Genomic DNA, 24,211 nt, shown 5'->3' on the forward strand with positions numbered 1-24,211 from the left:
GCTCAACATAGCTTCTCCCTTCACTTAGCCCTTCTCAGTTCAACCCAAAAGCTGTACACAGAAAAGCTGCTTAATTTATAACGTTTTTTGAAAGCAGGTCACTGAATTACTACTGACAGCTATGTGAATTTCTGCCAGGGTAAGTGGAAAAAAGTGACCAAAAGGGAGAACCAAATGAGTGTGCAGGCATCCAGGGGAGCGGGTCAGCACAGCACACTAAATGAAAAAGGCTCAGAAAGGTCTCTGTCGTGTGCAGACGGTTTCCATGTCTGCTTAAATGCCAACAAGAGCAGCAGAAAAATAGAGAAAACCAGTAAATCAGTTGCTTCATCTCCATCATACCGCAAGGTCTGACTACCTTTATTTCAAGGAATCAGTTGAATCAGCTCTCTCTTTTGCTGACCCACTGACACAGTTCTGTAGGAGTGGGACAGGGAATAGCATGCCAGAGGAAATAATATACCACAATGAAAAAAACAAAACAACAACAACAAAAAAAAACAAAAAACCACCCTGGCCTTTGATGAGGGCGTCTTGCCTGCATTTCAAGGACAGGGATTATGTGGAGCCTCTGCCTAATATACCACCGGTGTACAGTGGCAAGTGTGCCGCCATCCTGAAAGCAATATTATATCCATTTGATCTTCACAGTAACCTGTGTGATGCGTGAAGGATATTCCATGGTCCCGAACTTATAGTTTGCTTAATTTTGTTCACTTGATGAATTAAAGTCACGCCATTTGAAAATGGTAGAGTCGGCTGGGCGCGGTGGCTCAAGCCTGTAATCCCAGCACTTTGGGAGGCCGAGACGGGCGGATCACGAGGTCAGGAGATCCAGACCATCCTGGCGAACACGGTGAAACCCCGTCTCTACTAAAAAAAAAATACAAAAAACTAGCCAGGCAAGGTGGCGGGCGCCTGTAGTCCCAGCTACTCGGGAGGCTGAGGCAGGAGAATGGCATAAACCCGGGAGGCGGAGCTTGCAGTGAGCCGAGATCGCGCCACTGCACTCCAGCCTGGGCGACAGAACGAGACTCTGTCTCAAAAAAAAAAAAAAAAAAAAAAGAAGAAAATGGTAGAGTCTAGCCTGGAACCCAGGTTCTGTTGCCCCCATATGCTTGTTTATTATACTGCTTATCAATGCCTATAAGGCAAAAAGGATTTGCCTTATTTTTTGAAAAATATAAAAGTTCATAAACAAATAACATAAAGATAGGAGCAATCTAAAACACACTGAACCAAAAGCTGAGGAGAGTATCAACTGCTAGCAATATTCTACAATTCTTTGATGCTGTGCAGATGTGTTTAAATAATAATGGCTGGAGAAATTTAACTTAAATTTCTTGTTTTAAAAAAGTCAGGCCACGGGCAAGCCAAGTCAGGAAATTAAAATTTAAGGCTGTCATTCTGTGGTTACGAAAAAGAGGAAAGTGAGTGAGTAGAAAGCCTATGAACACATCTTTTACCCTTGGGTTTTAAATAGGAATAAAAGCAAATTATAATTTAAGAGAAAAATACAGAAGTTCAGAAGGCTTATAACTTAAAATACAGTTTTTGATCTACCAATAAAAATGTCTACCTTAAGAAAAGTTGATTAGCATAATGTGCAGTATTTCAAAACATAAAGGAAATGGAAAGCATGCTGAGGAAGGCAGGCAACTCTTTTCTCCTTGCTGAGGAGGGAGCTGTGTGTCTGCCTCGGTCTCTCTCGGGTAACTACTGAATGGTGGAATCCAGCAGCATTCCACAGTGCCTTTCCTGCCACAAATGGACGCTTTCTAGGCTGAATGTTTTCACTACTTACTCATGTGTGACCATTTTATAAGCTTCTATACTCTATCCTCCACCCCACACAATGTGGAGAAAAGGCTGAATACTGACAATGATACGACATGAAAATCTCATATATTCTGAGCCACATGAAAGACACATTTATGAAAAACATCTCAGAACATTTTTATTGTAAGAATATCCTGTTTGCTTTTACAATTTAAAATTAAAACAACTGTGAAAAAAATAAAAGAAACACAACGATTATAAGATTATGCAGCTGTTGCAAATTCCTTTTGGAAAAAGACTAAGTAATTAAAAAAAACATAACATGACTGTACATAATGGCTTATAAAAGCCTCTATTTAAGCACTGTAGATTATAGATTAGGGGATACGTGGAGAGTTCCGGATTATTAAAATTCACTGAATCTTGGCTGGGTGTGGTGGCTCACACTTGTAATCCCAGTACTTTGGGAGTCTGAGACAGGCAGATCACCTGAGGTTGGGAGTTTGAGCCCGGCCTGGCCAACATGGTGAAACCATGTCTCTACTAAAAATACAAAAATTAGCCGAGTGTGGTGGCGGGTGCCTGTAATCCCAGCTACTTGGGAGTCTGAGGCAGGAGAATCGCTTGGACCCAGGAGGTGGTGGCTGCAGTAAGCTGAGATTGTACCACTGCACTGCAGCCTGGGTGGTGACAGAGTGAGACTCTGTCTCAAAAAAAAAAAAAAAAAAAAAAAAAAAAAAAAATTTGTATCTCAATGACAACCCATATAACAATGGGCAGACTTAGCACCCTGATTTTGGTGTCTATGTACCATTTCTCACTAAGACGATTCAGAGCACCATGGGGAAATGGCTGATTCCAGTAAGAGAGTAAGGAAATATGGCTATTAAATTAAAGCAACTTAAATTCATTCAAATTGAAAATTCTGTTCCTCAGCAGCACTTGCCATATTTCAAGTGCTCAAAAGCCATTGGCTATCATAGTGGATAGCAGCATATTAGAAATTTCCTTCACATCACTGTAGAAGTTCTATTAGACAGCACTGGACTAGAGAGTAAAAGAGATTTAAGAGGCTTAACCAAATGCAATGTGTGAAATTGTTTCAATTTTGATTCTTTTTTGGATTAATGGGAAATTTAAATATACCAGAGAATGAGAAGATTAAAGAATTATTGTTAAATATGTAATGATGGTATTAGGTTATATATAAAAATGTCCATGTTTAGAGACCCATCTGGAAGTACATGAGAATAAAATGTTATATTAGTTGGAATTTACTTTAAAATACTTCAGGCTGGACAGGGTGGCTCCTGCCTGTAATCCCAGCACTTTGGGAGGTCAAGGCAGAAGTATTGCTTGAGCCCAGGAGTTTGAGGCCAGGCTGGGCAACACAGGGAGACCTTATCTCTACAAAAAACCAAAACAAAACAAAACAAAAAACTAGCTGGACATGGTGGCATGTGTCTATATTCCTAGCTACTCAGGAGGCTGAGGTAGGAGGATTGCTTGAGTCCAGGAGGTAGACTGTAGCAAGCCATGATCTTGCCACTGCACTCCAGCCTGGGTGATAGAGCAAGGCCTTGTCTCAAAAAAAAAAAAAAAAAAAAAAAAACCAACTGGCCGGGTGCAGTGCCTCACATCTGTAATCCCAGCACTTTGGGAGGCCGAGGCGGGCAGATCATGAGGTCAGGAGATCCAGACCATCCTGGCTAACACAGTGAAACCCTGTCTCTACTAAAAATACCAAAAATTAGCTGGGCGTGGTGACACGCGCCTTTAGTCACTTGGGAGGCTGAGGCAGAAGAATCACTTGAACCTGAGAGGTGGAGGTTGCAGTGAGCCGAGATCGTGCCACTGCACTCCAGCCTGGGTGACAGAACAAGACACTGTTTAAAAAAAAAAAAAAATGCCGGGCGCGGTGGCTCAAGCCTGTAATCCCAGCACTTTGGGAGGCCGAGACGGGCGGATCACGAGGTCAGGAGATCGAGACCATCCTGGCTAACACGTTGAAACCCCGTCTCTACTAAAAAAACTACAAAAAACTAGCCGGGCGAGGTAGCGGCGCCTGTAGTCCCAGCTACCCGGGAGGCTGAGGCAGGAGAATGGCGTGAACCCGGGAGGCGGAGCTTGCAGTGAGCTGAGATCCGGCCACAGCACTCCAGCCCGGGTGACAGAGCAAGGCTCCGTCTCAAAAAAAAAAAAAAAAAAAAAAAAAATTAAAATTTAAAAACAAAATTAAAACTTCATAAAAAAAGAGATGAAGTAGGCCCGGTGCGGTGGCTCGCACCTATTATCCCAGCACTTTGGGGGGCCGAGGCAGGTGGATCACTTGAGGTCAGCAGTTCGAGACCAGCCTAGCCAACATGGTGAAACCCCACCTCTACTAAAAATACAAAAATTAGCTGGGCATGGTGGTGGACATCTGTAGTCCCAGCTACTCAGGAGACTGAGGCAGGAGAATCACTTGAACCCGGGAGGCAGAGGTTGCAGTGAGCTGAGATCACGTCACTGTACCCCAGCCTGGGCGACAGAGTGAGATTCTATCTCAAGAAAAAAAAAAAGAGACGAGGTAAATATGGCAAAATGATAACAAGTGTTAACTCTAGAACATAGTATATTTTCCATACTTCTATATGTGTATAAAATTTATAATAAAATGTCAAACACATAGCTTCTTGGCATTTCTAATTTTAAAACAGCAAATGTAATTTATACATATTTACAAATAAGCACGTGCATTTATATGTATGTTAGAAGCAAAACCGTAATGGCCCAGTATATGGGCCTCAAAAACAGTAATAATTGCTTTTCTAAAATGTTATTGCCATAATCAAGCCGGGGTGATTAAAGCTGAAATGATAAAACACAAAATTGCGCAGTTCCTGTGTTCTTCAATAAACTGTTCTTGCACCTAAGTTATTTAGACAATTTAGAGGGATAGAGGATCAACTGCATTACACCAGTTGCAAATATTTTACATTTTAGAAGTATTCAAATTTTAAAATATTTTGAAACTCCTATTTTGCTGTTTTAATAAAACCATTGTGACGAAAATGTCTAGATGGTTTGCCTAAAATCCCACTTAATATTTGATTTATTGTAACCACAAATTACAAAAATTAGAGATTATATAAAGTACTCTTAAGTAAAATACATATCATTTAATAAATGTGCAATATGTTCAATAATACCATGTGTGAGAAATATGCCTAATTAGGTCAAATTGGATTATCAATAGAACTATATGAAATAGTACTGTGTTTTAAACAAATAAAATTAACAAATTGCAATAAAAACATCCATAGAAATATAACTTAAGTCAGGATTATATGAAATATAGGCCATACATGTTTAAATATTTAGAGTTACTTGATGCATTTTCCAATAGTTATCACAATAGTCTGAAACATTTTAGAAATCACATATTTCTGTGGTATCAGAAGCTAGAATTCCATGACATAAAATGAAGGAGATACTTGGTGTATAACATTCACTCACTTAGTGAAGATTTATTTTCTTCTCCCAACTGGCAAGTATGCAGAGCAACATTCAGTAAGTATTTCTTAAAATAAATTAGTATCTATTATAGCAGATTAACTTTTTTCTCTTTTTTTTGAGATGGAGTCTCACTCTATTGCCTAGGCTGAAGAGAAATGGCGCGATCTGGGCTTACTGCAACTTTCACCTCCCGGGTTCAAGCAATTCTCCTGCTGCAGCCTCCTGAGTAGCTGGAATTACAGGTGCGCACCACCATGCCTGGCTATTTTTTTGTATTTTTAGTAAAGACAAGGTTTCACCATGTTGGCCAGGCTGGTCTCGAACTCCTGACCTTGTGATCCACCCGCCTCAGCCTCTTCAAAGTGCTGAGATTATAGGCGTGAGCCATCGCGGCCGGCCTTAAAAAAATTTTTTTAGAGACAAGGTCTTGCTCTTGTCTCCCAGGTTACAGTGCACGGGTATAATCACAGCTCACCGTAACCTCGAACTCCTGGGCTTAAGGGATCCTCCTGCCCTAGCTTCCCAAGTAGCTAGGACTGCAGGTGTGCACTACACCCAGCTAATTATTTTTTAATGGAAACTGAGTCTAGCTATGTTGCGCAAGCTGGTCTCAAACTCCTCCTGGTCTCAAGCTATCTATCCTCCAGTCTCGGCTTCCCAAAGTGTTGTGATTACAGGCGTGAGCTACTGAGCCTGGCTTTATAGCAGATTATTAAAATATATCTGGTCAGTGTAAATCAGTGAACTATACAGTTTAGACAGGAGTATTGACTGTAAAATTAACTTTCAAGTCTCAATTATTCAGTTTGGTAGAATTGACAAATACTACCTTCACCATACACAACAATCTCAGTGTACAGATGTTAGAATCCATAAAGTGCCAGTATGACTCACTGATAGACAGGAGAATACAGATTAATAAAATAGAGCTACAACTTAATTTTGAGTTTCAGAGATAACCAATATTTCCATCAAATAAAATACAAATATACTGATAAAGTTCAATACTGAACTATGGGTTTTCAACTTATGTAATGGTAACTGTCCCCAAGTATATTTATGTGTTTGCTTTTTGAAATTTAGAACAGACTTTTCCTATACTACTATAAATACAACTTGGTCCCAGGCTAGGTTAGAAAATATACATAAAACTTAATCTAACTGAATTAAAACATTAATAGCACTAATAGCAGTAATTGAATTCTATTCTCTAGAAATCAAGGGCCAAGTAACTTAGACGGGAAGGAAAAAAAAAAAAAAAAGCAAAAGCTTTCCTTCTGGACCTAAGAACAGCTCTCAGGAAAAGTTTGAAATGGCTGCCCTTTGCCTTGGAATCTTTTTAATTCCCTTTCTGGGTTCCTCTTATGTCTGGGTGGAGTTCATTTTCTCCCTCATCTCCCAATTCTTTATGATTTTTTTTTTGAGATGGAGTCTCATTCTGTCACTCAGGCTGGAGTGCAGTGGCACGATCTCGGCTCACTGCAGCCTCTGCCTCGTGGGTTCAAGCGATCCTCCTGCCTCGGCCTCCTGAGTAGCTGGGATTAGTAGAGATGGGGTTGTACCGTGTTGGCGAGGCTGGTCTCGAACTCCTGACCTCAAGTTATCCACCTGCCTTGGCCTCCCAAAGTGCTGGGATTACAGGCATGAGCCACTGCGTCCAGCCTCTTTGTGATATTCTGAGTCTTCTCCACACGGGGCCGACTCTAGACTCACTGACATAGGAATGTGTCCAGATTCCCCATAAATACTGACTCCCTGTCTCACACTCCAGTCCACAGCCATTTTACCAAAACAATTGCTGTCAGAGAAAGGCCAGGAAGGAATAAATCTGATTTAATTAAACAAAATGTGCTTGCAACTCTTATTTCAAAATAATACTAAGCATTGGCCAGGTGCGGTGGCTCACACATGTAATCCCAGCACTGTAGAAGGCTGAGGTGGGCAGATCACTTGAAACCAGGAATTCGAGACCTGCCTGGCCAACATGGCAAAACTCCGTCTTTACCCAAAAATACAAAAAAAAATAGCTGGGTGCCAGTGGCTCACACCTGTAATTCCAGCTACTTGGGAGGCTGAGGCACGAGAATCACTTGAATCTGGGAGGTGGAGATTGCAGTGAGCCGAGATCACCCCACTACACTCCAGCCTGGGCCACGGGGTAAGACCCTGTCTCAAAAAACAAAACAACAACAACAAAACCCGAAAAACTAAGCATCACAAACACTTAAACAGGGCAAGTTTTAAGATTCTCACAATTTGGAATGAGAAACTATCACAAGGATGGAAAACCCCTTTAAGGGAACGGGCAGACTCTCAAAGGTTGCTATCCTATGATCGTGCCATTTAACTTACAGCAAGAAATATGACTTTCAACTTCTGAATCCAGGCTCTTCAATTTCTCTAGGGTTATGAAGTTTCCCTCTGCATGGCACAGGGGGATGGAGGAGAGAGGGCTCTGCAGGTGGCTGGGTATTGGGCTATTTAATGTTAGAAACTGCTTTAAATAATTTAGGGAAGCAAAATTTGCATTCTTATTTACATTTGGCTCAGGATTAATTTGGAATTTGTTATATTTCATCAACACACACCCACTTTAGGGTTACAAGGGAAATCTCTTTTGATATTAAAACCTCACAGCAGATGGTCAACTTCAGATTGGCCTCACAACACTGACAGTTGACTTTCTTATTCTGACAGTCAAATACATTGCAATTATTTTCTGTCTGACTAATTTCAGACTTCATTTAAAATTGGAACAGTCTCTGAGCTTTGGTTGCCTAGGGATACAGCATAAAAAATAAAAAATTTGGAACATAAAGTAAACTATATCGATATATTTTTATAAAACATTTGAGGGCAGAAGATAGTGACACGCGTGTAATACATGATCTTAGTCTTAGTCACAATAAGAAATGTTTCATTTCATCATGCTTTGGGAAATCTGCACTCAAAAATTTCTAGCATGTCTCATATGAGTAGCAAAAAGGAATTATTGGATTTTTCTAGACATCAAGAAATAGTATACAAGCATTACTGCTCTATGTTAAAATGTTGAAAACAAAAAACAGACCACCAGCACTACCACCACCACCACCACCACCACCACCACCACTGCCATCAAAGATGACAGTTTTTTAGCAAATGAATTTTAAAATACCAATGTTGGAATAGTAATTACCTGCAAGGGGCTCGCCAGGGACCTGTTTTTAGGTACTGTAAATGCTTTGAGAACATTGTCTTCATCTTCTGATGCTGGTGCCATTAAAATGGAGCTTGTAAGAATATTCTAAAGGGAAGAGAATAATTTGAAATTTAAATGAGGTTGGATAATATGAGAGCCAACATTTCTCTAACACTGTGGAGAGTAGATTACTATGAGATGATACACATTAGCATAAAACTACGCAGTTATCTGCCAGAAATTCTCCTCACTACGAGCTAAAAGGAGAACTCAACTATGTCTGAACCTTAATCCCATTGTGGCAAACATCACCACAACATAAAGCTCCTTTGGGATCCCAGAATTCTAGGCATGTGTTAGGCACTCAAAACACATCTGCTGAATGAATTAATAAATACATGCCTTTCAAAACAGAAGATTAACTAAGTTCTGGGGAGAGAACACTTTATTTCATATACTGGTACAGAACTATCAATACTTTAGAGCTATAAATTATTGGTAAAAAATGGTGAAAAGTAGGGAATTTAGAACAAGACCTGAGTTCCAACCCAGCACCATCCCTTATTAGGTATATAATCTTGAGCGAATGACTAAGCCTCTTTGTGCCTCTGTTTTCCAGTTGACATAATAGAAATGATAGTAATTCCCACCTGGCCAGGCACAGTAGCTAAGGCCTATAATCCCAGTACTTTGGGAGGCTGAGGCGGGTGGATCACCTGAGGTCGGGAGTTTGAGACCAGCCTGACCAACATGGAGAAACCCTGTCTCTACTAAAAATTCAAAATTAACCGGGTGTGGTGGTGCATGCCTGTAATCCCAGCTACTTGGGAGACCGAGGCAGGAAAATCGCTTGAACCCGGGAGGCAGAGGTTGTGGTGAGCCGAGATCGCGACATTGCACTCTAGCATGGGCAACAAGAGCGAAACTCCGTCTCAAAAAAATAAAAATTAATAAAAATAATACCAACCTTACAGGATAATTGTGAGAATTATTTGAATTAATTCATTGAAAGCCCCTAGAATAGTACTTACCACTTAGTACCTACTAAATAAATCTCAGCAGTTGTTATTAGCTCTGATTTTCCTTAAGACATTAGGACAACCATTCACAAATTATAAACTTTAAAAATGGTGGTAGTAACCCAAAGCAATTGGGTACAATACTGGGCATCTGCTATAGACAATGGTTGATACCATATGAGATGCTACACAAACCAAACAAGAGACAACTTAACAAGAAGACAATATTATTTAGAAGACAAATAAAGGAAAATATAAAAATTAACATAGTTTTTATATCCATGTAGCAGATTTTTTTAAATGGCAAAGGCACTCAAATCATAAGAAAACAAATAATGAAAAAGTCTGCAATGTTTCTAATACATGACAAAACTCAACTTTATACTCTACATTAATAATCATTTTTTAAAAACCATGCACAGGAGAATATTTAGAAATAAGATGCCTTAAAGAGGCAGTGCTGAAACCGCAGCAGCCCCACATGCCACACACAGGACTGTGTGTGGCGCCAGCGTCATATAACAACTTGGGGGCCAGTGCACACATACTTACCGGTGCATCTGCCACAGGCGAGGTCTGCGTGAACAGCTGGGTATTCAGACTGTCCCCTTCCCAGTGGTGTGAGCAGAAGAAGTTTCCTGATTTATCAGTTGGAGATTCCACCTGAAAGCATATAGAAAGTGCTTTGTTGTTTCTAGAACTTCCTATGAAACATGTACAGTCAGGAGTATATTTCTGGCCAGTCCCTCAAATACTTATATAAAACTATGTTGCTAACTTACACTATCAGCTCATTTTGCTCTGTCTTCTGGATTCAACAAAGAACCACCGATGGCAAATTTAAAATGTGACTAGCTCCAAATTTACTGCCCATAAAGCTCCTATGTTTTCAACCAACGTTCTGATTCTAGGTGTTTATTCTATTATAAATATATTTTAATGATATACCTAGTAGTGTTGTATCTGTCAAGGATTTTATTTTGGTGACATAAAGGGTCTTTTGGTGACAAAAGACTGGTTTTTAATCACACTTCTGGTAAAACTCTGCATTATTGAATAAGCAAATCCGATTTTTAACCATGAAAAAATATCAAATACTTATCTTTACATGAAAATAAATTCAAGAAGCACTGTATCTAACCTGCTGGGAAACAACTGTGGTCAACAAGTTAAAACTTTGATCCTTGCAGGTTAGAGTCCCTTTTTTTAATACAATGAATTAAAGATACTATTATTTTAATTTAAATTCCAATTCTTCACATCTAAAAATGAAATATCAACTTTCTATAATCAGTAATGTTTAAAAGTACATTAAAAAGCTGTTTCCCTCCCTTTTCTTGATCCTCTCTAGCATGTTTTCTGTCCAAACATGAAGTAGATAGAGATGGCTTGGCTTCCCAAAGGAAAGGTCAATGATGCCTACAGTCTGGCAGTACCTTTTCACTGCACCTTGTATGAAAATCTTGCATGAAAAGTGGTGGTGTTGCACAGTGCCAATGGCAGACACATCAAGCTGCACACAAGGAACAAAGTGGGCAGGATTCTCAGCTTGTTGCTTCCAAAGGATTTCGTGTTTACCTCTTGTTTGATTTTCTTCAGTAAGGGTGGTCCATTTTCTTGAAATTCAGCAACAATTCCAGATTCATCAGATTCCTGTTTGATCACATCCTGCAGGTCTTCTACTAGATGAGAGGGTGTCTGAGGCTAAAGGGAAGAGTGGGTATTTTTGCATCAGAGGGAACTTCTGACGGGACTAATAAATCAACTAAACCCAAGAACTTTTCTAGAACTTACTAGCATCTTCAGGGGACCATATTTAATTTCTTGAGCTGCAAGCGCGTGTTTGAATGGTGTAGGAGTTCTTGGAGAGCTTTCTAAGATTGACCTTTTGATAGCTGGGGTTCTAAAACTTTAAAAAGAAAAGAAACAGTGGCTCAATATAAAACAATACATGTCCCTACATGGCTTTACCTGTTACATTTAATATTTTTCCACTGAATACAACAAACTCTGTTATGGATTTGGAATTGGGTATGCTGATTAATCATATTATTCGTTAAGAAAAAGAGAATATGCAAATCACATATTTTCAAATATTTCAAAATATTATACCTCAAAGAATAAAAGCATTAAATGATTTTCCATCTTTCCTTAATGGCTCTGAAGACACATATAGTGCCTATGATCTGTATAAGACTATGAGCATCAAGAAGACCTGATGTCATTTACAAATCAGTTTTCCCTATTCATGAAAACAGAGCCCATACTACAAAACACGTTAACCTTTCAAAATTTACTTTTTGTACTTCGAAATAAGAGTGCATTTCTTTTCAAGGTTTCTGATAATTCACACTTTCTCTACCATTTTTCTGAATTGATTAAGGCTTTATTGAATAAAAATGACTGCTTACTCATCCCTTGGCTTCTAATCATATAATATTCCTGGGGATGTCAGAAGAGGTCCTATCTACACATAAATTCAAAAAGAAAAAATAAGATTAAAAAATACAAACTAAAAATAAATAAATAATAAACAAATAAAATTAAATAAAAATACAACTAGGTAAGAAATCATACTCATTCTTATTCTGAAACTTATAATTAGAGAGGAAAGGAGGTTGAAAATCTGGCTTTCATAAGAAGGCCTTATGGAGGGAACAAACAAACTGGATAAGTTTTATGAAAACTACTTGTGCATAGATAGGAAATTCTGGAGTAAGTTACAAAGGTAATTTAGTTTATCTTTCCATCTACCAGTAGGTAGTTGAAATATGCCCAGGACAGATATATTCAATGTGAGAATAGACATGATTATATATAAGTGGCCAGTAAAATTATGCACATACAAGTGGATCAGACATCTGGGGACTATATTCTATTAATTAAATATAAGTAAATAAGATAAATAATTTTATTTCCTGAACCAAAGACTTACACAGTATTTTCCTTTTGAGTTTTCACAGTCTGGTCTCTATGAAATGGTGTTGTAACAGTCAATTTGTGACCAATGAGAGGGGTGGAAGTTAAAGAAGGCATTTCCGAGTCTGAGTTTTCATGGTTACTGGAAGTGTTTAAGAACTAAACATGGAGAAAAAGAAAAAAATTACTTAGATTAGATGGCAATTCTTTAAATTTAAAAATCACAATTTAAAAATCACACCTAGATAACAAGAATGTTTTACTGACCCACTATATTAAGTAATAAAGATGCTAACAAGCATGTCATGTTGACTAGGGTATTGTTTCATTTCAACTGAGCACCCAAGATTTGGGTGTGGTTTCCAAGAAATAAAATTTAGGGTCAATGCTGAAAAACTTGCAAAACTGTGAGAAAATATTCTCAATAAATGACACTTATCATTAAAGATAATGAGATGTGTTCTTTCTTAACATTTAAAAGGCTTTAGTGATTTTGGGGAAAATAATAGTTAATAATTAATAGTTTCCTTTCATACTTTGTTTTTTCTCTTTAATAATATATGAACCAAAATTAGTATTACAAAAGGTTTACATTATGTGGAAAATTCTTGAATAATAAACTGTGTCTCTCAGAACACTAAAGTTCTGGGAAAAAACTAGGTGTTCCATAAAGAATTCCAAGGTAAAATAAATTTGGGAAACACAACATATTGTAATCTTCTCCTGGAAATTCACAAGGCACAACGGCATATTAATAACTCTGAGAAGGCCTGCAGTTAAAAAAAAAGTTTTTAAAGAAATGGGGTCTTGCTACATTCCCCAGACTGAACTTGAACTCCTGGGATCAAGCGATCCTCTCGCCTTAGCTTCCCCAGTAGCTAGGACTACAGGCCCATGCCACTATGCCCAGCTAAGAAACCTACTTTTAACTTTTTGTTTGATTCAGTGTTTCCCAAATGTACATACCTATATCATACCTAAATCTGTTCTTTTTTTTTTGAGACGGAGTCTTGCTCTGTGGCCCAGGCTGGAGTGCAGTGGCCGATCTCAGCTCACTGCAAGCTCCGCCTCCCGGGTTTACGCCATTCTCCTGCCTCAGCCTCCCGAGTAGCTGGGACTACAGGCGCCCGCCACCTCGCCCGGCTAGTTTTTTTGTATTTTTTAGTAGAGACGGGGTTTCACCGTGTTAGCCAGGATGGTCTCGATCTCCTGACCTCGTGATCCGCCCGTCTCAGCCTCCCAAAGTGCTGGGATTACAGGCTTGAGCCACCGCGCCCGGCCCTAAATCTGTTCTTAAAACAAATTCAACAGATACAATTGGAAAAATGTTTTAAAGTACCAAATTATCTACTAATTTTAATTATTTAAATAATTTAGGAACACAAATCTCTGATAAGCATTGTAATTTTCATGCCTTAGAAAAAGCTGTACGAAATAAAAATATTCGTTGGCAAAAACTGCACTAGTAATGTGCACTAGCATGGCACAACTCAAAAGAGCCAATGTTGAGAAACTGAAATTAAAAATATGTTCTCTTCCTTAAGCATTTGTTTCTCCTCTTCTTCCCAAACTCTTCCACTTAAAGATGAATTGGAACCTTTAAATTTTCTAGTTGCACCCCAAATGTTATATAAACACAATTTGGTTCCCTCCTCCCCTGGGTCAGTGAATCACATAAGAATAAATGAAAGAGGCAGAAATGATGTTAACAATTTTAAAGGGAGGGATCAGATGGGAGAAACAGAAAGGGACAGAAATGTTAAACTCTAATGTTGAAGGAAATAAAAGTACGTTTCATGCAACCATCTTTCAAAACCACCCAAAAAGTAAAAGAGAGAGAATGATGCCAAAATCAACAGTTAGCCTGCAGACAGCCTAAACTTTGGGAGGCAGTATAACTTAGCAACAGCTAGATTCAACTACGGAATGAAATCAGCGAAGGCAGCAGTAATTAGTCATTTGTTCCGAAGTATTAGTTTCTAGATTATTAAGGCTCAGGTGTCTGTTGAAAATGAGTAACAGCTGTGCAGAAGTTGTGTTCTACCTGCGAGGGAGAGAAGGGTAGGCTTTTGACAGGGGAACGCTTGGGAGTTGAACTGCTGACGTCAGCAAATATGAAGGAGCTAGAGTCTCCAGTGGCTAAGGGGCTGGCTTGGCCCCGTTTTTTTCGAAGGATGACCAGCGGAATTGTGCTGTGCCTTGCAGGAGGTAAGACCTTGGGTGGGTCAAGTGAACTCTCACTCAACATACGTTTGTTCACCCTTGGGCTAGGTTCTCCTGCAGGTCTAGTCCCATTGCCCTCTCTTTGCTGAAGATGTAGGGCTTTGCCTGTGTGATGTTGGCTAGGTGAAAAATCTGCTTCTTCAAAGAATTCAAAACTGCTGAGATCACACCATGATGAAGAATCCTGAAACAATGTGGGAGGCACAGAACTTTGAGACAGTGTGTGCCATCATCACCTGAAACACAGCACTGAGAGAGAGATGCTCAACGCAAAGCAAACACTGGGCCCATTGGTTTGGCTTCTTGAGCAACAGCTTCAAGATGAGCAGTTGCTCTGTTATACCGCAGTAGAGCGGGGTGTAGCGGGCTGCCTCGAGGCTGGCCCTCTGACGTGCTGCAGGGACCTCCCGACACTACATCTGCATGCAATGGAAAACAACATGAAGACCTTTTCTAGACGGCATATTATGGCAATGGTCATCTCCTATCCAATGAGTGCAATAAATGCTTTTTAACCAACTGGGAAAGGAACCAAGTGTTTGCTGAGGAGGTGCTGAATACAAATTTGTTTCACTAAAGATGATTCATCTCAGTGAAGCAATAGGACTAGTAATCAATAATCAGCATTTTGTGGAAAGAGCCAGGTATGACCAAGGAGCTGATTATCACTTCAAATACACTAAAAGATTGCTTTCAGCTCTGAGTAAGCAAACCCTTAATGTGCCGTTCAAAAGCAAGACAAAATTCTAGAGAAGCACCATGAAGCAAAGAAAAAAAAAAGTTAAAAGTAAATCAAACACCATTCCATTCCCATAATCCAGGCTCTGCTTTATAAGTCATCAATTTGACTATTTTTAAAAATATGACTTTTGAAGGAAAAGTGTGAAAATGTGAAAAAAAACTCTTCCTTCAAAAGTCCTGTTTTGTAAGTATTTATAAATACTTTCATCTCAGTAGGCTATGAAATCAGATCTTTGAAAAAACATATGAATGAAGATAAAAATCATACTTCTACCTTTACATTAATATATGCTAATAACATCTTGGCTATAGAAAATGGCAATGATTTAAGAAATGGGTTTTCTAATTCATCTTCCAGAATCGTTAACTTCCCTTCACAATTTTACTTACAGAATCTATAAATTGGAGTGTTTCTGCAAATTCTAAGAGGTTCTTAACATTATCCAGAATGGTGCCCTGGTGGACGATCATGCACCTTGCTGGCGAGGCGCTTTCTTCAGGTAGGGAGCCAGGATCCGCTGGCAGAGATGGAGTGGAGTGGTGTTCTCCCAAACAGGAAACAGGTGCAGTGTCTCCATGAGGTCTGGTGTGGTCGGCAATGGTGGTGCTGTGCCACCCGGGGTAGCTGCATGTGTGGTTCTGTGTCTAAGGAAGGGGGAAGGGTGTAGAAATAAAGAGAGGAGAGAAGAAAGGGAGAAGGAACTTAGCAATGAAGTTGCACAAGGTATCAGATGCTGTTGGAGGAAAGATAAGAGTAGTTGCATCATCCCAAACTTACGCCTATGAAACAGTTGTCAAGATGTTTCCTTTTATCAATGCAAGACCCTGTTTTTAATAGTGCTAGAGGTTGTACCTACTATATGATTACCTTGCTATCATTTTGTAAAAATGTCAAATTATAGGTCTATATTTCAAAGTATAATTCTCGTATTGTCTTAAAATTCCACTTTAATATAATTTGCCAAGGTCCATAAATGCTTGCTGTGAGTGAAGAACTGAAGAACTGTCCTATTTGCATTCTAACCACAAAAAAGCTAGAGGACTCAGGAGGCAGAGTTGCTTTGATCTACACATATTCTTGTTGCTTCTATCCCTTTCTAATGCTACAGATTGCATTGATGCAGTGAAGCACTGCCAAATCAACGTGGTTAGGAAAGCAGAAGAGCAAATTAACAGAAGTCTCCTTACAGTATGACCACACAACAGGAGAAATTGCAAAACATTAACTAAAGTTAAAAAGTGGTCGAACTAGCATGTGCACATAATCATCTTATTATTTAACAAAAATAAATTTACCCCTAGGAATACCTACTGGGCATCACTTCTCTTTTATTGTCTTTGTTGGTTAACTATATATGTTACAAAGCACAAGGAACCATCCCAGTTGGCTGCCCAGTCACTAAAGAAGATGTCAGAATTCAGTAATGGCCCACATCACTTTCACACATGCAAATAAAAGAGAGCAGCTAATGTTATTTATGAAGAGGTTTTATATATAACCTTTTACATGTATATACTGAACATGCATCAAATCATATCTGAAATTATAAAATATGAAAATATAGGTTAACAAAATAATAGAAAAAACCCAAAATGGTACCATATACATAGCTCTGTAGAAAATGCAGATTTTCATTCATTTTATCTTTGCTAGTCTTTAAACTGATTATAGTCCTTCTGAAGAAAACAAAATTGATGATAACAATCATAAGTGGATATTGCATTTTTATTGCAATTACAAAAAGACTGCTTCCAATTTAATCAGCATATATTCTGATACAAACTACATTTTACTACAAGCAACTTCTTGTGTTGAGACATTCTGAAAGGATATATAGAGCCTTGGTAAGTGTAATATTTAGAAGAGAAGAGTGCTTAGGTAAACTGAGGCAAAGCTGCTATCCCCTCATTCAAGCACATGATGACAGTCTTACTGGTAGCGCCTGCTGTCCTTTCAGCTCATTCTCAGTTGACATTAGGAGCAATTCTAATTCCTTTATTCGTTTTTCCTTCTCAGGGTCTTCATCATTATAGTGTCTCTGAAATTACAAGGTAAGGGAAATAAAGACAAAGGTCTGACTGGAAGCTGCAAATACAATAAGTGTAGCCAATATGGTCATGAGGTACCACACAGCCCAAAGAGCCTCACTGCGAAAACAACACCAACCAAATTGGCTCCTACAGAAGTCTTTGTGAATGTTATTTCAGACTTAAGGGAGTGATGTGAAATCTCAGAGAAGAGTAGATGCTGATTGATGAGTTATTTCATCTTGCAACATCAAAGAATCAGAAAACTCTAGAGCAAACTCATTCTAGAAGACAAGATTAATAGATTGCTGGCCAAGACTCTGCTCTCCTCTCCATGTTCCCTTTCCTTTTTACTTCAGTTGCTCAGGTGAAAATATGTGTTTAGATGAAAGAAATAAGCATTTCTTAAAAGTGGTGCTTTGAACAGTGAATGATCAATGATTTTACCTGAATGGCGGCGGCAGCTGGCTGCGGGACATTGACTATATTTACATGTAGCGCTACAGGGTATGGAACATGACTGGAGACCTAGATGGAAAAGACAAAACAAAGGCCACATCATTCAGGCTACATATGCTGAGGTTTTGTTCTGGGACTGAGAGAAAAAAACACTTTACTGATAAAATACACTAAACAATTTTTAAAAACCTTTTAATGTGAAATTTCGCCAGGCCTTTGAAATGGCTGAACAGCTAAAGGAACATAGTGAAAAAAATGTAAAGTCCTCATCAATCCTTGGGAAGTGTTGACAAGCACTTTAAATTTTGGGATGTGTTCCTTAATTACAGAAAAACACAATGAAAAAACAACAAAAAATATATTCTAAAATACATTAATGAATGTTTGAAAATTGTTTCTATGGGAAAAACTGATGGTACCAGCTGTTTGTAAATAAAAATATTTTTCTTGCCGGGCGCGGTGGCTCACGCCTGTAATCCCAGCACTTTGGGAGGCCGAGGCGGGCGGATCACAAGGTCAGGAGATCGAGATCATCCTGGCTAACACGGTGAAACTCTGTCTCTACTAAAAATACAAAAAATTAGCTGGGCATGGTGGTGCGCGCCTGTAGTCCCAGCTACTTGGAGGCTGAGGCAGGAGAATGGCGTGAACCCGGGACGCGGAGCTTGTAGTGAGCCAAGATGGTGCCACTGCACTCCAGCCTGGGCGACAGAGCGAGACTCCGTCTCAAAAAAATATATATATATTTTTCTTGGAATAATTTTGAGTTTTAATAAAAAGCACAGGATTTATGACAATTTATTCATCTGAGACCTTTCTGTAAAGTTTGTAGTCAAATCCATGAACAGAGAAGAATAAAAACTATTTAAGAACATGCTTTGCATATAATTTGCATATGAGCTCTCTATTCTTGGGTACGTTTCATCATTTATTATTGTTGGTCTTAAGATTAAAGTTTCTCGATTTTTTTTCCCTTTCTTCTTTTTCCACCTATTATGGATTATCCCTTTCCCTAAATATAAATACTAGAAATAAGGAAGGGATCACACTGATCCAATGGAAACTGAAAGGAGACATCAGAAAATGAATGTCACAAAGTTCTGCTCCTGACTCAGAGTAAGAAGGTAAACATTTACTGAGTGAATAAATTAAGACATGTCTGCCTGATCACTACCAGAATGGAACATACCATAACCGCTGAATTTCAGTGTCAAACTCTCTCCTCTTTAAACATAATACTACCTTCCCTTTTCATTTTGGAAGAGAAAAACATTACATCTACAAATGCGACCCCATTCCCCTATTCTTCAATAGTACCTTAAATAAATTTACATTCAAAGGTTGCCTTCCAATTAGATTTGAAGCAGCAAGTTAGAATCAGACAGCTCATTTTCTAGTCAGCACTATCTCTATGAGCTGTGTCACCCTGGGCTAAGCACTTACCATCCTCTGGAGACTTACCATTCTGGAGACATAAACCAGGGGTAACAAACATGACCTACATCCTATCTACTTCAAAGGGCATAGGTGAAGACTGGCCATGATCATGCTCAGGAAAGTTCTCTGAAAAGTATACAACTGCAAAGTATGATTATTACCTGGAGCTAAACTAATCATCTCTCTCATTAAACTAGATTCTCAGGAATGGCTTACATTTTGTGCTTCAGAAATGTGGTAATAGGAATAGTCGTTGTTAACAGTGGGCTGGCCAGTTGCAGGGAGTTGAGCTGTAGGTGGAGGCTGAGCAAAACCCATCAAATGACTGTTCTTCTGGAAGCTTGTGGCCACTGCTGGCTGGCTGGCTTTTGAAGACTCCTGCAGATAACCTTCCTGTTCGACCTTCCGACGCATTGTAGAATTCCAGTGGTTCTTGATAGCATTATCAGTTCTGCACAGAAATATATCACACAAATTTCACAAACAAAAATTTCAATTCAGATTAAAGTGAATTGACAGAAAACTGTTTCTAACAGTGACCTTTCCCTTGGGCCTAATAGTTGTTTTCTCTTTTTAATTGTTTCCTTCTTCTCCACCCCCTAAGATCAGGCTTTCTCTAGTGCCTAGTTAGAAATCCATAGATTTCTCTTAATTACACAATCTGGAATGCATGTCGTTTTCTAGAAATATCAGTATCTTTTAACCATTTCATTTCCTTGGTAAAGGACTACGTTCAATACAATAACGCTTCAGGTTTATTCTGACCCGTCGCGGTACAAGACTCTAACACAATGTAAAGTTGCAGCTGCCTTGGAGAAATTACTCCTCTGAATGTGGCACAGCAGGGCCTACACACCACGACAGGGACATGGTGAAGTTTAGTGGATGATAAGATGCTGCTGATGAAGAAGACTTCACTCTTTATCTCTCAAAGCACTAGCAAGAACTTTTGAGACCAAAAAACCTCCTACCCTTTGAAAGCTACCCCAACTGTTTTTCGAATCAGACAGAGATGAGTGGAAAATGGGATCCCAAAGGGAAAGATCCTAACCCCCAGTATATTTTCAAACGGCAACGCATTTTTTCTAAAGTCTTTCCATTCTCAGGAAAACAGTTTCTCAATTCAAAGAAACCGTTTAAGCCTCCCTTTTTCTATTTCAATGGGGGTGGGGGAATGTATGCTAAAGAAAGAGGAAGTTCAATAGCCCTGTTAATTTTGAGAAGAATCAGCAGTGTATCCTCTCAGGCCATATGGGAGTAAACGCCTTTTTTTACCAACCTCTTAAAATTTCTAAGTTTATACTGAACCACAAGGGTGCAAATGCTTTGGAGCATCACTAGAGAATACTACATAAACTTTCTCGTGGATTATGAAGCTCAAGAATAAAACTATTTTTAATATTTTCTATCTATATCATTTTAATGCAAGATTTATCATTAAAAGTATTGCTTTCCAAAGTAATGAAATCTGTTATATACTATTTAAGTGGGAAAATGGGACAAAAATGAGCTTCCATAGTTATCCCTCATAATGAGGTCATTTTCTTGCCTTGTTCTTTAAAAAGAAAGCATTATTACCCTGACCATTATTTAAAAACCTGGAAGTAGTACGAGAATTCAAGAAATACATTATTTCTTTAATCAACGAAGTAAAAAATTAAGCAAAGTGGTATAATGAAATGAATAATGGTGGCCAGGTATGGTGGCCCATGCCTATAGTCCCAGCACTTTGGGAGTCAAAAGGATTGCTTGAGGCTAGGAGTTTGAGATCACCCTGGGCAATACAGCAAGACCCCATCTCTACAAAAAATACTTAAAAATCAGCTCGGTGTAGTGGGGTGCAGCTGTAGTCCTAGCTACTCAAGAAGCTGAGGTGGGAGGATCCCTTGAGCCCAGGAGTTCAAGGATGTATTGAGCTACGATCATGCCACTGCACTCTGTCACACATGAGTGACAGAACAAGCCTCTGTCTCTAAAAAATAATAATTAAAAAAAAAACATTAAAAGAAATGAATGATGGTTATCAGGCAAATGATAGCTGAGTTCTTTGAGTCGCTTAACCAGCTATGTGAACTGCTAGAGAGACAAACTGTCTTCAGTTTCTTTCTATGCATTTAGAGTTTTATAGTTTCCCAAGTCCTTTGACATTCATTTTACTTGATCCTAACACTGGCCCTGTATGACTCACTTTGGAAATGGGGAAATTGAGGCTGGGGAAAGTTAAATGTCTTCACCCAGGGCTTACTGTTAGGCGGATCCTGGAAGTTCTCAACCAAATAAACTCTAAGATGTCTTCAATCTCTAAAAGCTATGTAGCTGGTTTACCTAATAAAACACTTATGACGGATGAAATATAATTTACTCACCATACATTTAAAGCAGAATGTTCAATACCCACTCCCTCATTCTTCCCGATCAATATATTTTTTGACATATTATTACCGTCCAGGCAGTAGCTTTGCGATTTCTGCCCATCTGTTCCCCAGTCTCTTGTGTGCCTGGTAAATAATTCTGTCTTCCTCTTCTGTCCAGGAGGTTTTCTTAACTTCTGGATTCAAGTGGTTATGCCACCTCTCCCTACATTGTTTTCCAATTCTCCCCTTTAAGTGCTTGGCAATAACAGACCAACGTTTCGGACCGTATTTCTGTACAAGCTCTATCACCTTCAGATAAACACACAAAAATAACCTATGTTTTAAAGTTATGTAATGAGTCAGTATAATCATTCTGCAGTGTTACAAGATCTTTAGAAAATTTCCGAAATTTGCTTTCATTCACTGGAAATATGGGAATAGAGTCCTCTACTTCCTGTTTGCCCATTTTACCTGCTTCCTCAAATAGGAAAATATTCAGCATTTTGGGAATATTCTTAATTATGATTCACACACCAATGAAGAAAGAACTTACTCTCTGATCTTCTTCTTTGGTCCAAGGACCCTTGATGAGCTCAGGGTTTAGTACTTTCTGCCATCGGTGCTGGCACTGCACATCTGTTCGATTCTAGACAAATAAAGTATGCACCACCATAAAGATACGATGTGATAAGGACGTGAATTTTTTGTTGTAATAGGAATCACACATAGACCATATGCAGTGAAAATATTTAAGAACATTTTAGAGCATGTTTAGAGCCCATCTATCCCTCGTTACTTACAGGCTACAGAACACGCAAGTAATACATCAAAGTTGCATCTAAAATTAGACACTCCGCCTCCTGAGGGAAACATTCCTGCCACATGATCTAAAGGACCATCATACTACACATGTGCCTGCCAACTTAACCTTAACCTCAGATACTTTTGCAGCGTATCTACATGGCCTAAGGCTTGATACAGATTCTATATTGTCAGGCTTTCACAGAAACCACCATAAAAGACTAAAGTTTGCTTCCCATTCAAACAAGAGATGTGCTTCAATTCAGGACCATAGTATTTATATTGCAGAAGGAATAAAGATGCATAAAAGATAGGTCCTATGTTACAGGAGTCTGTAATCTTATAAGAAGGAAAAGACAAGTAGATAACTGACTATCATAGAGGCTGAATTTGATTCATCTGGAAGAAAAGACCAAAACAAAATGATACTGAAGTGAGGAGAGAAGCATCTTCTTAGGAGGAGAAATGGTTTCCTTGGGAGGAGTCTTGAAGAGCTCTTCATAAGGACTTTGAAGGATGGACATAACTTTAATTGGTGACGTGAAGGGAGAACATTCTAGGAGGTGGGAAGACCAGGAGCAAAAGCCCAGAGGAGGGAAAGCAGAAATAAATTCAAGCAAACCTGCTTACAGAGAGGAAGTAGGAAACAGAACTGGAGCTGTAAGCTGGGGCAATAGAGGGGGCCTCTGTGTGCCAGGTCAAGGCAGTTTACTTAATTTGTGAGATTCTAAGTCACTGTGGTTGGTTTTGAAAAGATAAGGTACAGCTGCATTTTAGGAAGTTCCACCTGCCAATGGTGTTTGGGATGAATGGGAAAGTAGAAAACTGGCTGGGCACGGTGGCTCACGCCTGCAATCCTAGCAGGTGGATTGGGAGGCTGAAGTGGGCAGATCACTTGAGGTCAGGAGTTTGGGACCAGCCTGACCAATATGGGAAACCTTGTCTCTACTAAAAATACAAAAATTAGCCAGGCATGGTGGCGGGCACCTGTAATCCCATCTACTCAGGAGGCTGCAGCACAAGAATCGCTTGAACCTGGGAGGCAGAGGTTGCAGTGAGCTGAGATCACGCCACTGCACTCCAGCCTGGGTGACTGGGTGACAGGATGTTCTGTAGCCTGTAAGTAATGAGGGATAGATCGGTGACTAGACTCCATCTCAAAAACAAAAACAAAAACAAAAACAAAAAAAAAGAAAGAAAAGAAAAAAGAAAGAAAAATGGAAAACTACAAGTGGGGAAGCCAGTTAGGAAGTTATACGGTAGTCCAAATGAGAGGGCAGGAGCCCAACCTTCAGCACAGCCATGAGAATGAAAAGGACGGGACTGACTATAAAGGAATTCCAGGGTCCTTAGTAACTGCTTAGATGTAGGGGTTGGGGAATGTGATAAGTCAAGAAAGGTCTCCAGAATTTTAAACCCTCATGCCAAAAAGTATTGCTATTGACAAAAATAGGGAATTTAGGAAAAACTGACTTGGAGGAAACATCAAGTTTAATCATCTACCATGTAACAAACCATCAAAATACTGATTTTCCTATAAATGAAAAGATAAAACAAGAAGCAATTGTTTTTAAAACTTGATAATCTAAATTATAATAATCGATTCTACTAAATTCTAATAATTTATTTAGAAATCCCAATTATATGCATTATAATATAAAATGTAAGTTATGGGTAGGGCATTTCTCCCACTTCTTAAACATGAGTAAATTATACACTATCTTAATAACCCCTCCTAGAATATTTTATAGAAATCTTTGGGAGAAGCTTTC

At 39.0% G+C, this 24,211-nt stretch overlaps 1 protein-coding gene across 2 annotated transcripts in view; it reads right to left on the minus strand.

Moving 5' to 3' along the window:
* MYB (MYB proto-oncogene, transcription factor) overlaps positions 1-24,211 on the minus strand; it is a 38,530-nt gene that overhangs the window by 7,719 nt on the left and 6,600 nt on the right. The window contains exons 4-15 of one of the 2 annotated variants that reach the window (XM_010370664.2): positions 22,192-22,284; positions 21,727-21,947; positions 19,501-19,735; positions 17,836-17,916; positions 17,295-17,399; positions 15,751-16,005; positions 14,441-14,803; positions 12,413-12,555; positions 11,272-11,386; positions 11,056-11,181; positions 10,030-10,140; positions 8,456-8,563 (exon numbers count right to left, since the gene is read on the minus strand). In XM_010370664.2, the coding sequence (XP_010368966.1) occupies positions 8,456-8,563; positions 10,030-10,140; positions 11,056-11,181; positions 11,272-11,386; positions 12,413-12,555; positions 14,441-14,803; positions 15,751-16,005; positions 17,295-17,399; positions 17,836-17,916; positions 19,501-19,735; positions 21,727-21,947; positions 22,192-22,284 (1,956 nt within the window). The remainder of the gene's footprint in view (positions 1-8,455; positions 8,564-10,029; positions 10,141-11,055; positions 11,182-11,271; positions 11,387-12,412; positions 12,556-14,440; positions 14,804-15,750; positions 16,006-17,294; positions 17,400-17,835; positions 17,917-19,500; positions 19,736-21,726; positions 21,948-22,191; positions 22,285-24,211) is intronic. The other variant, XM_010370686.2, reaches the window with a different exon arrangement.

Source organism: Rhinopithecus roxellana, chromosome 4 (genome assembly GCF_007565055.1).
Source record: "Rhinopithecus roxellana isolate Shanxi Qingling chromosome 4, ASM756505v1, whole genome shotgun sequence".
Lineage (NCBI taxonomy): Eukaryota > Metazoa > Chordata > Mammalia > Primates > Cercopithecidae > Rhinopithecus > Rhinopithecus roxellana.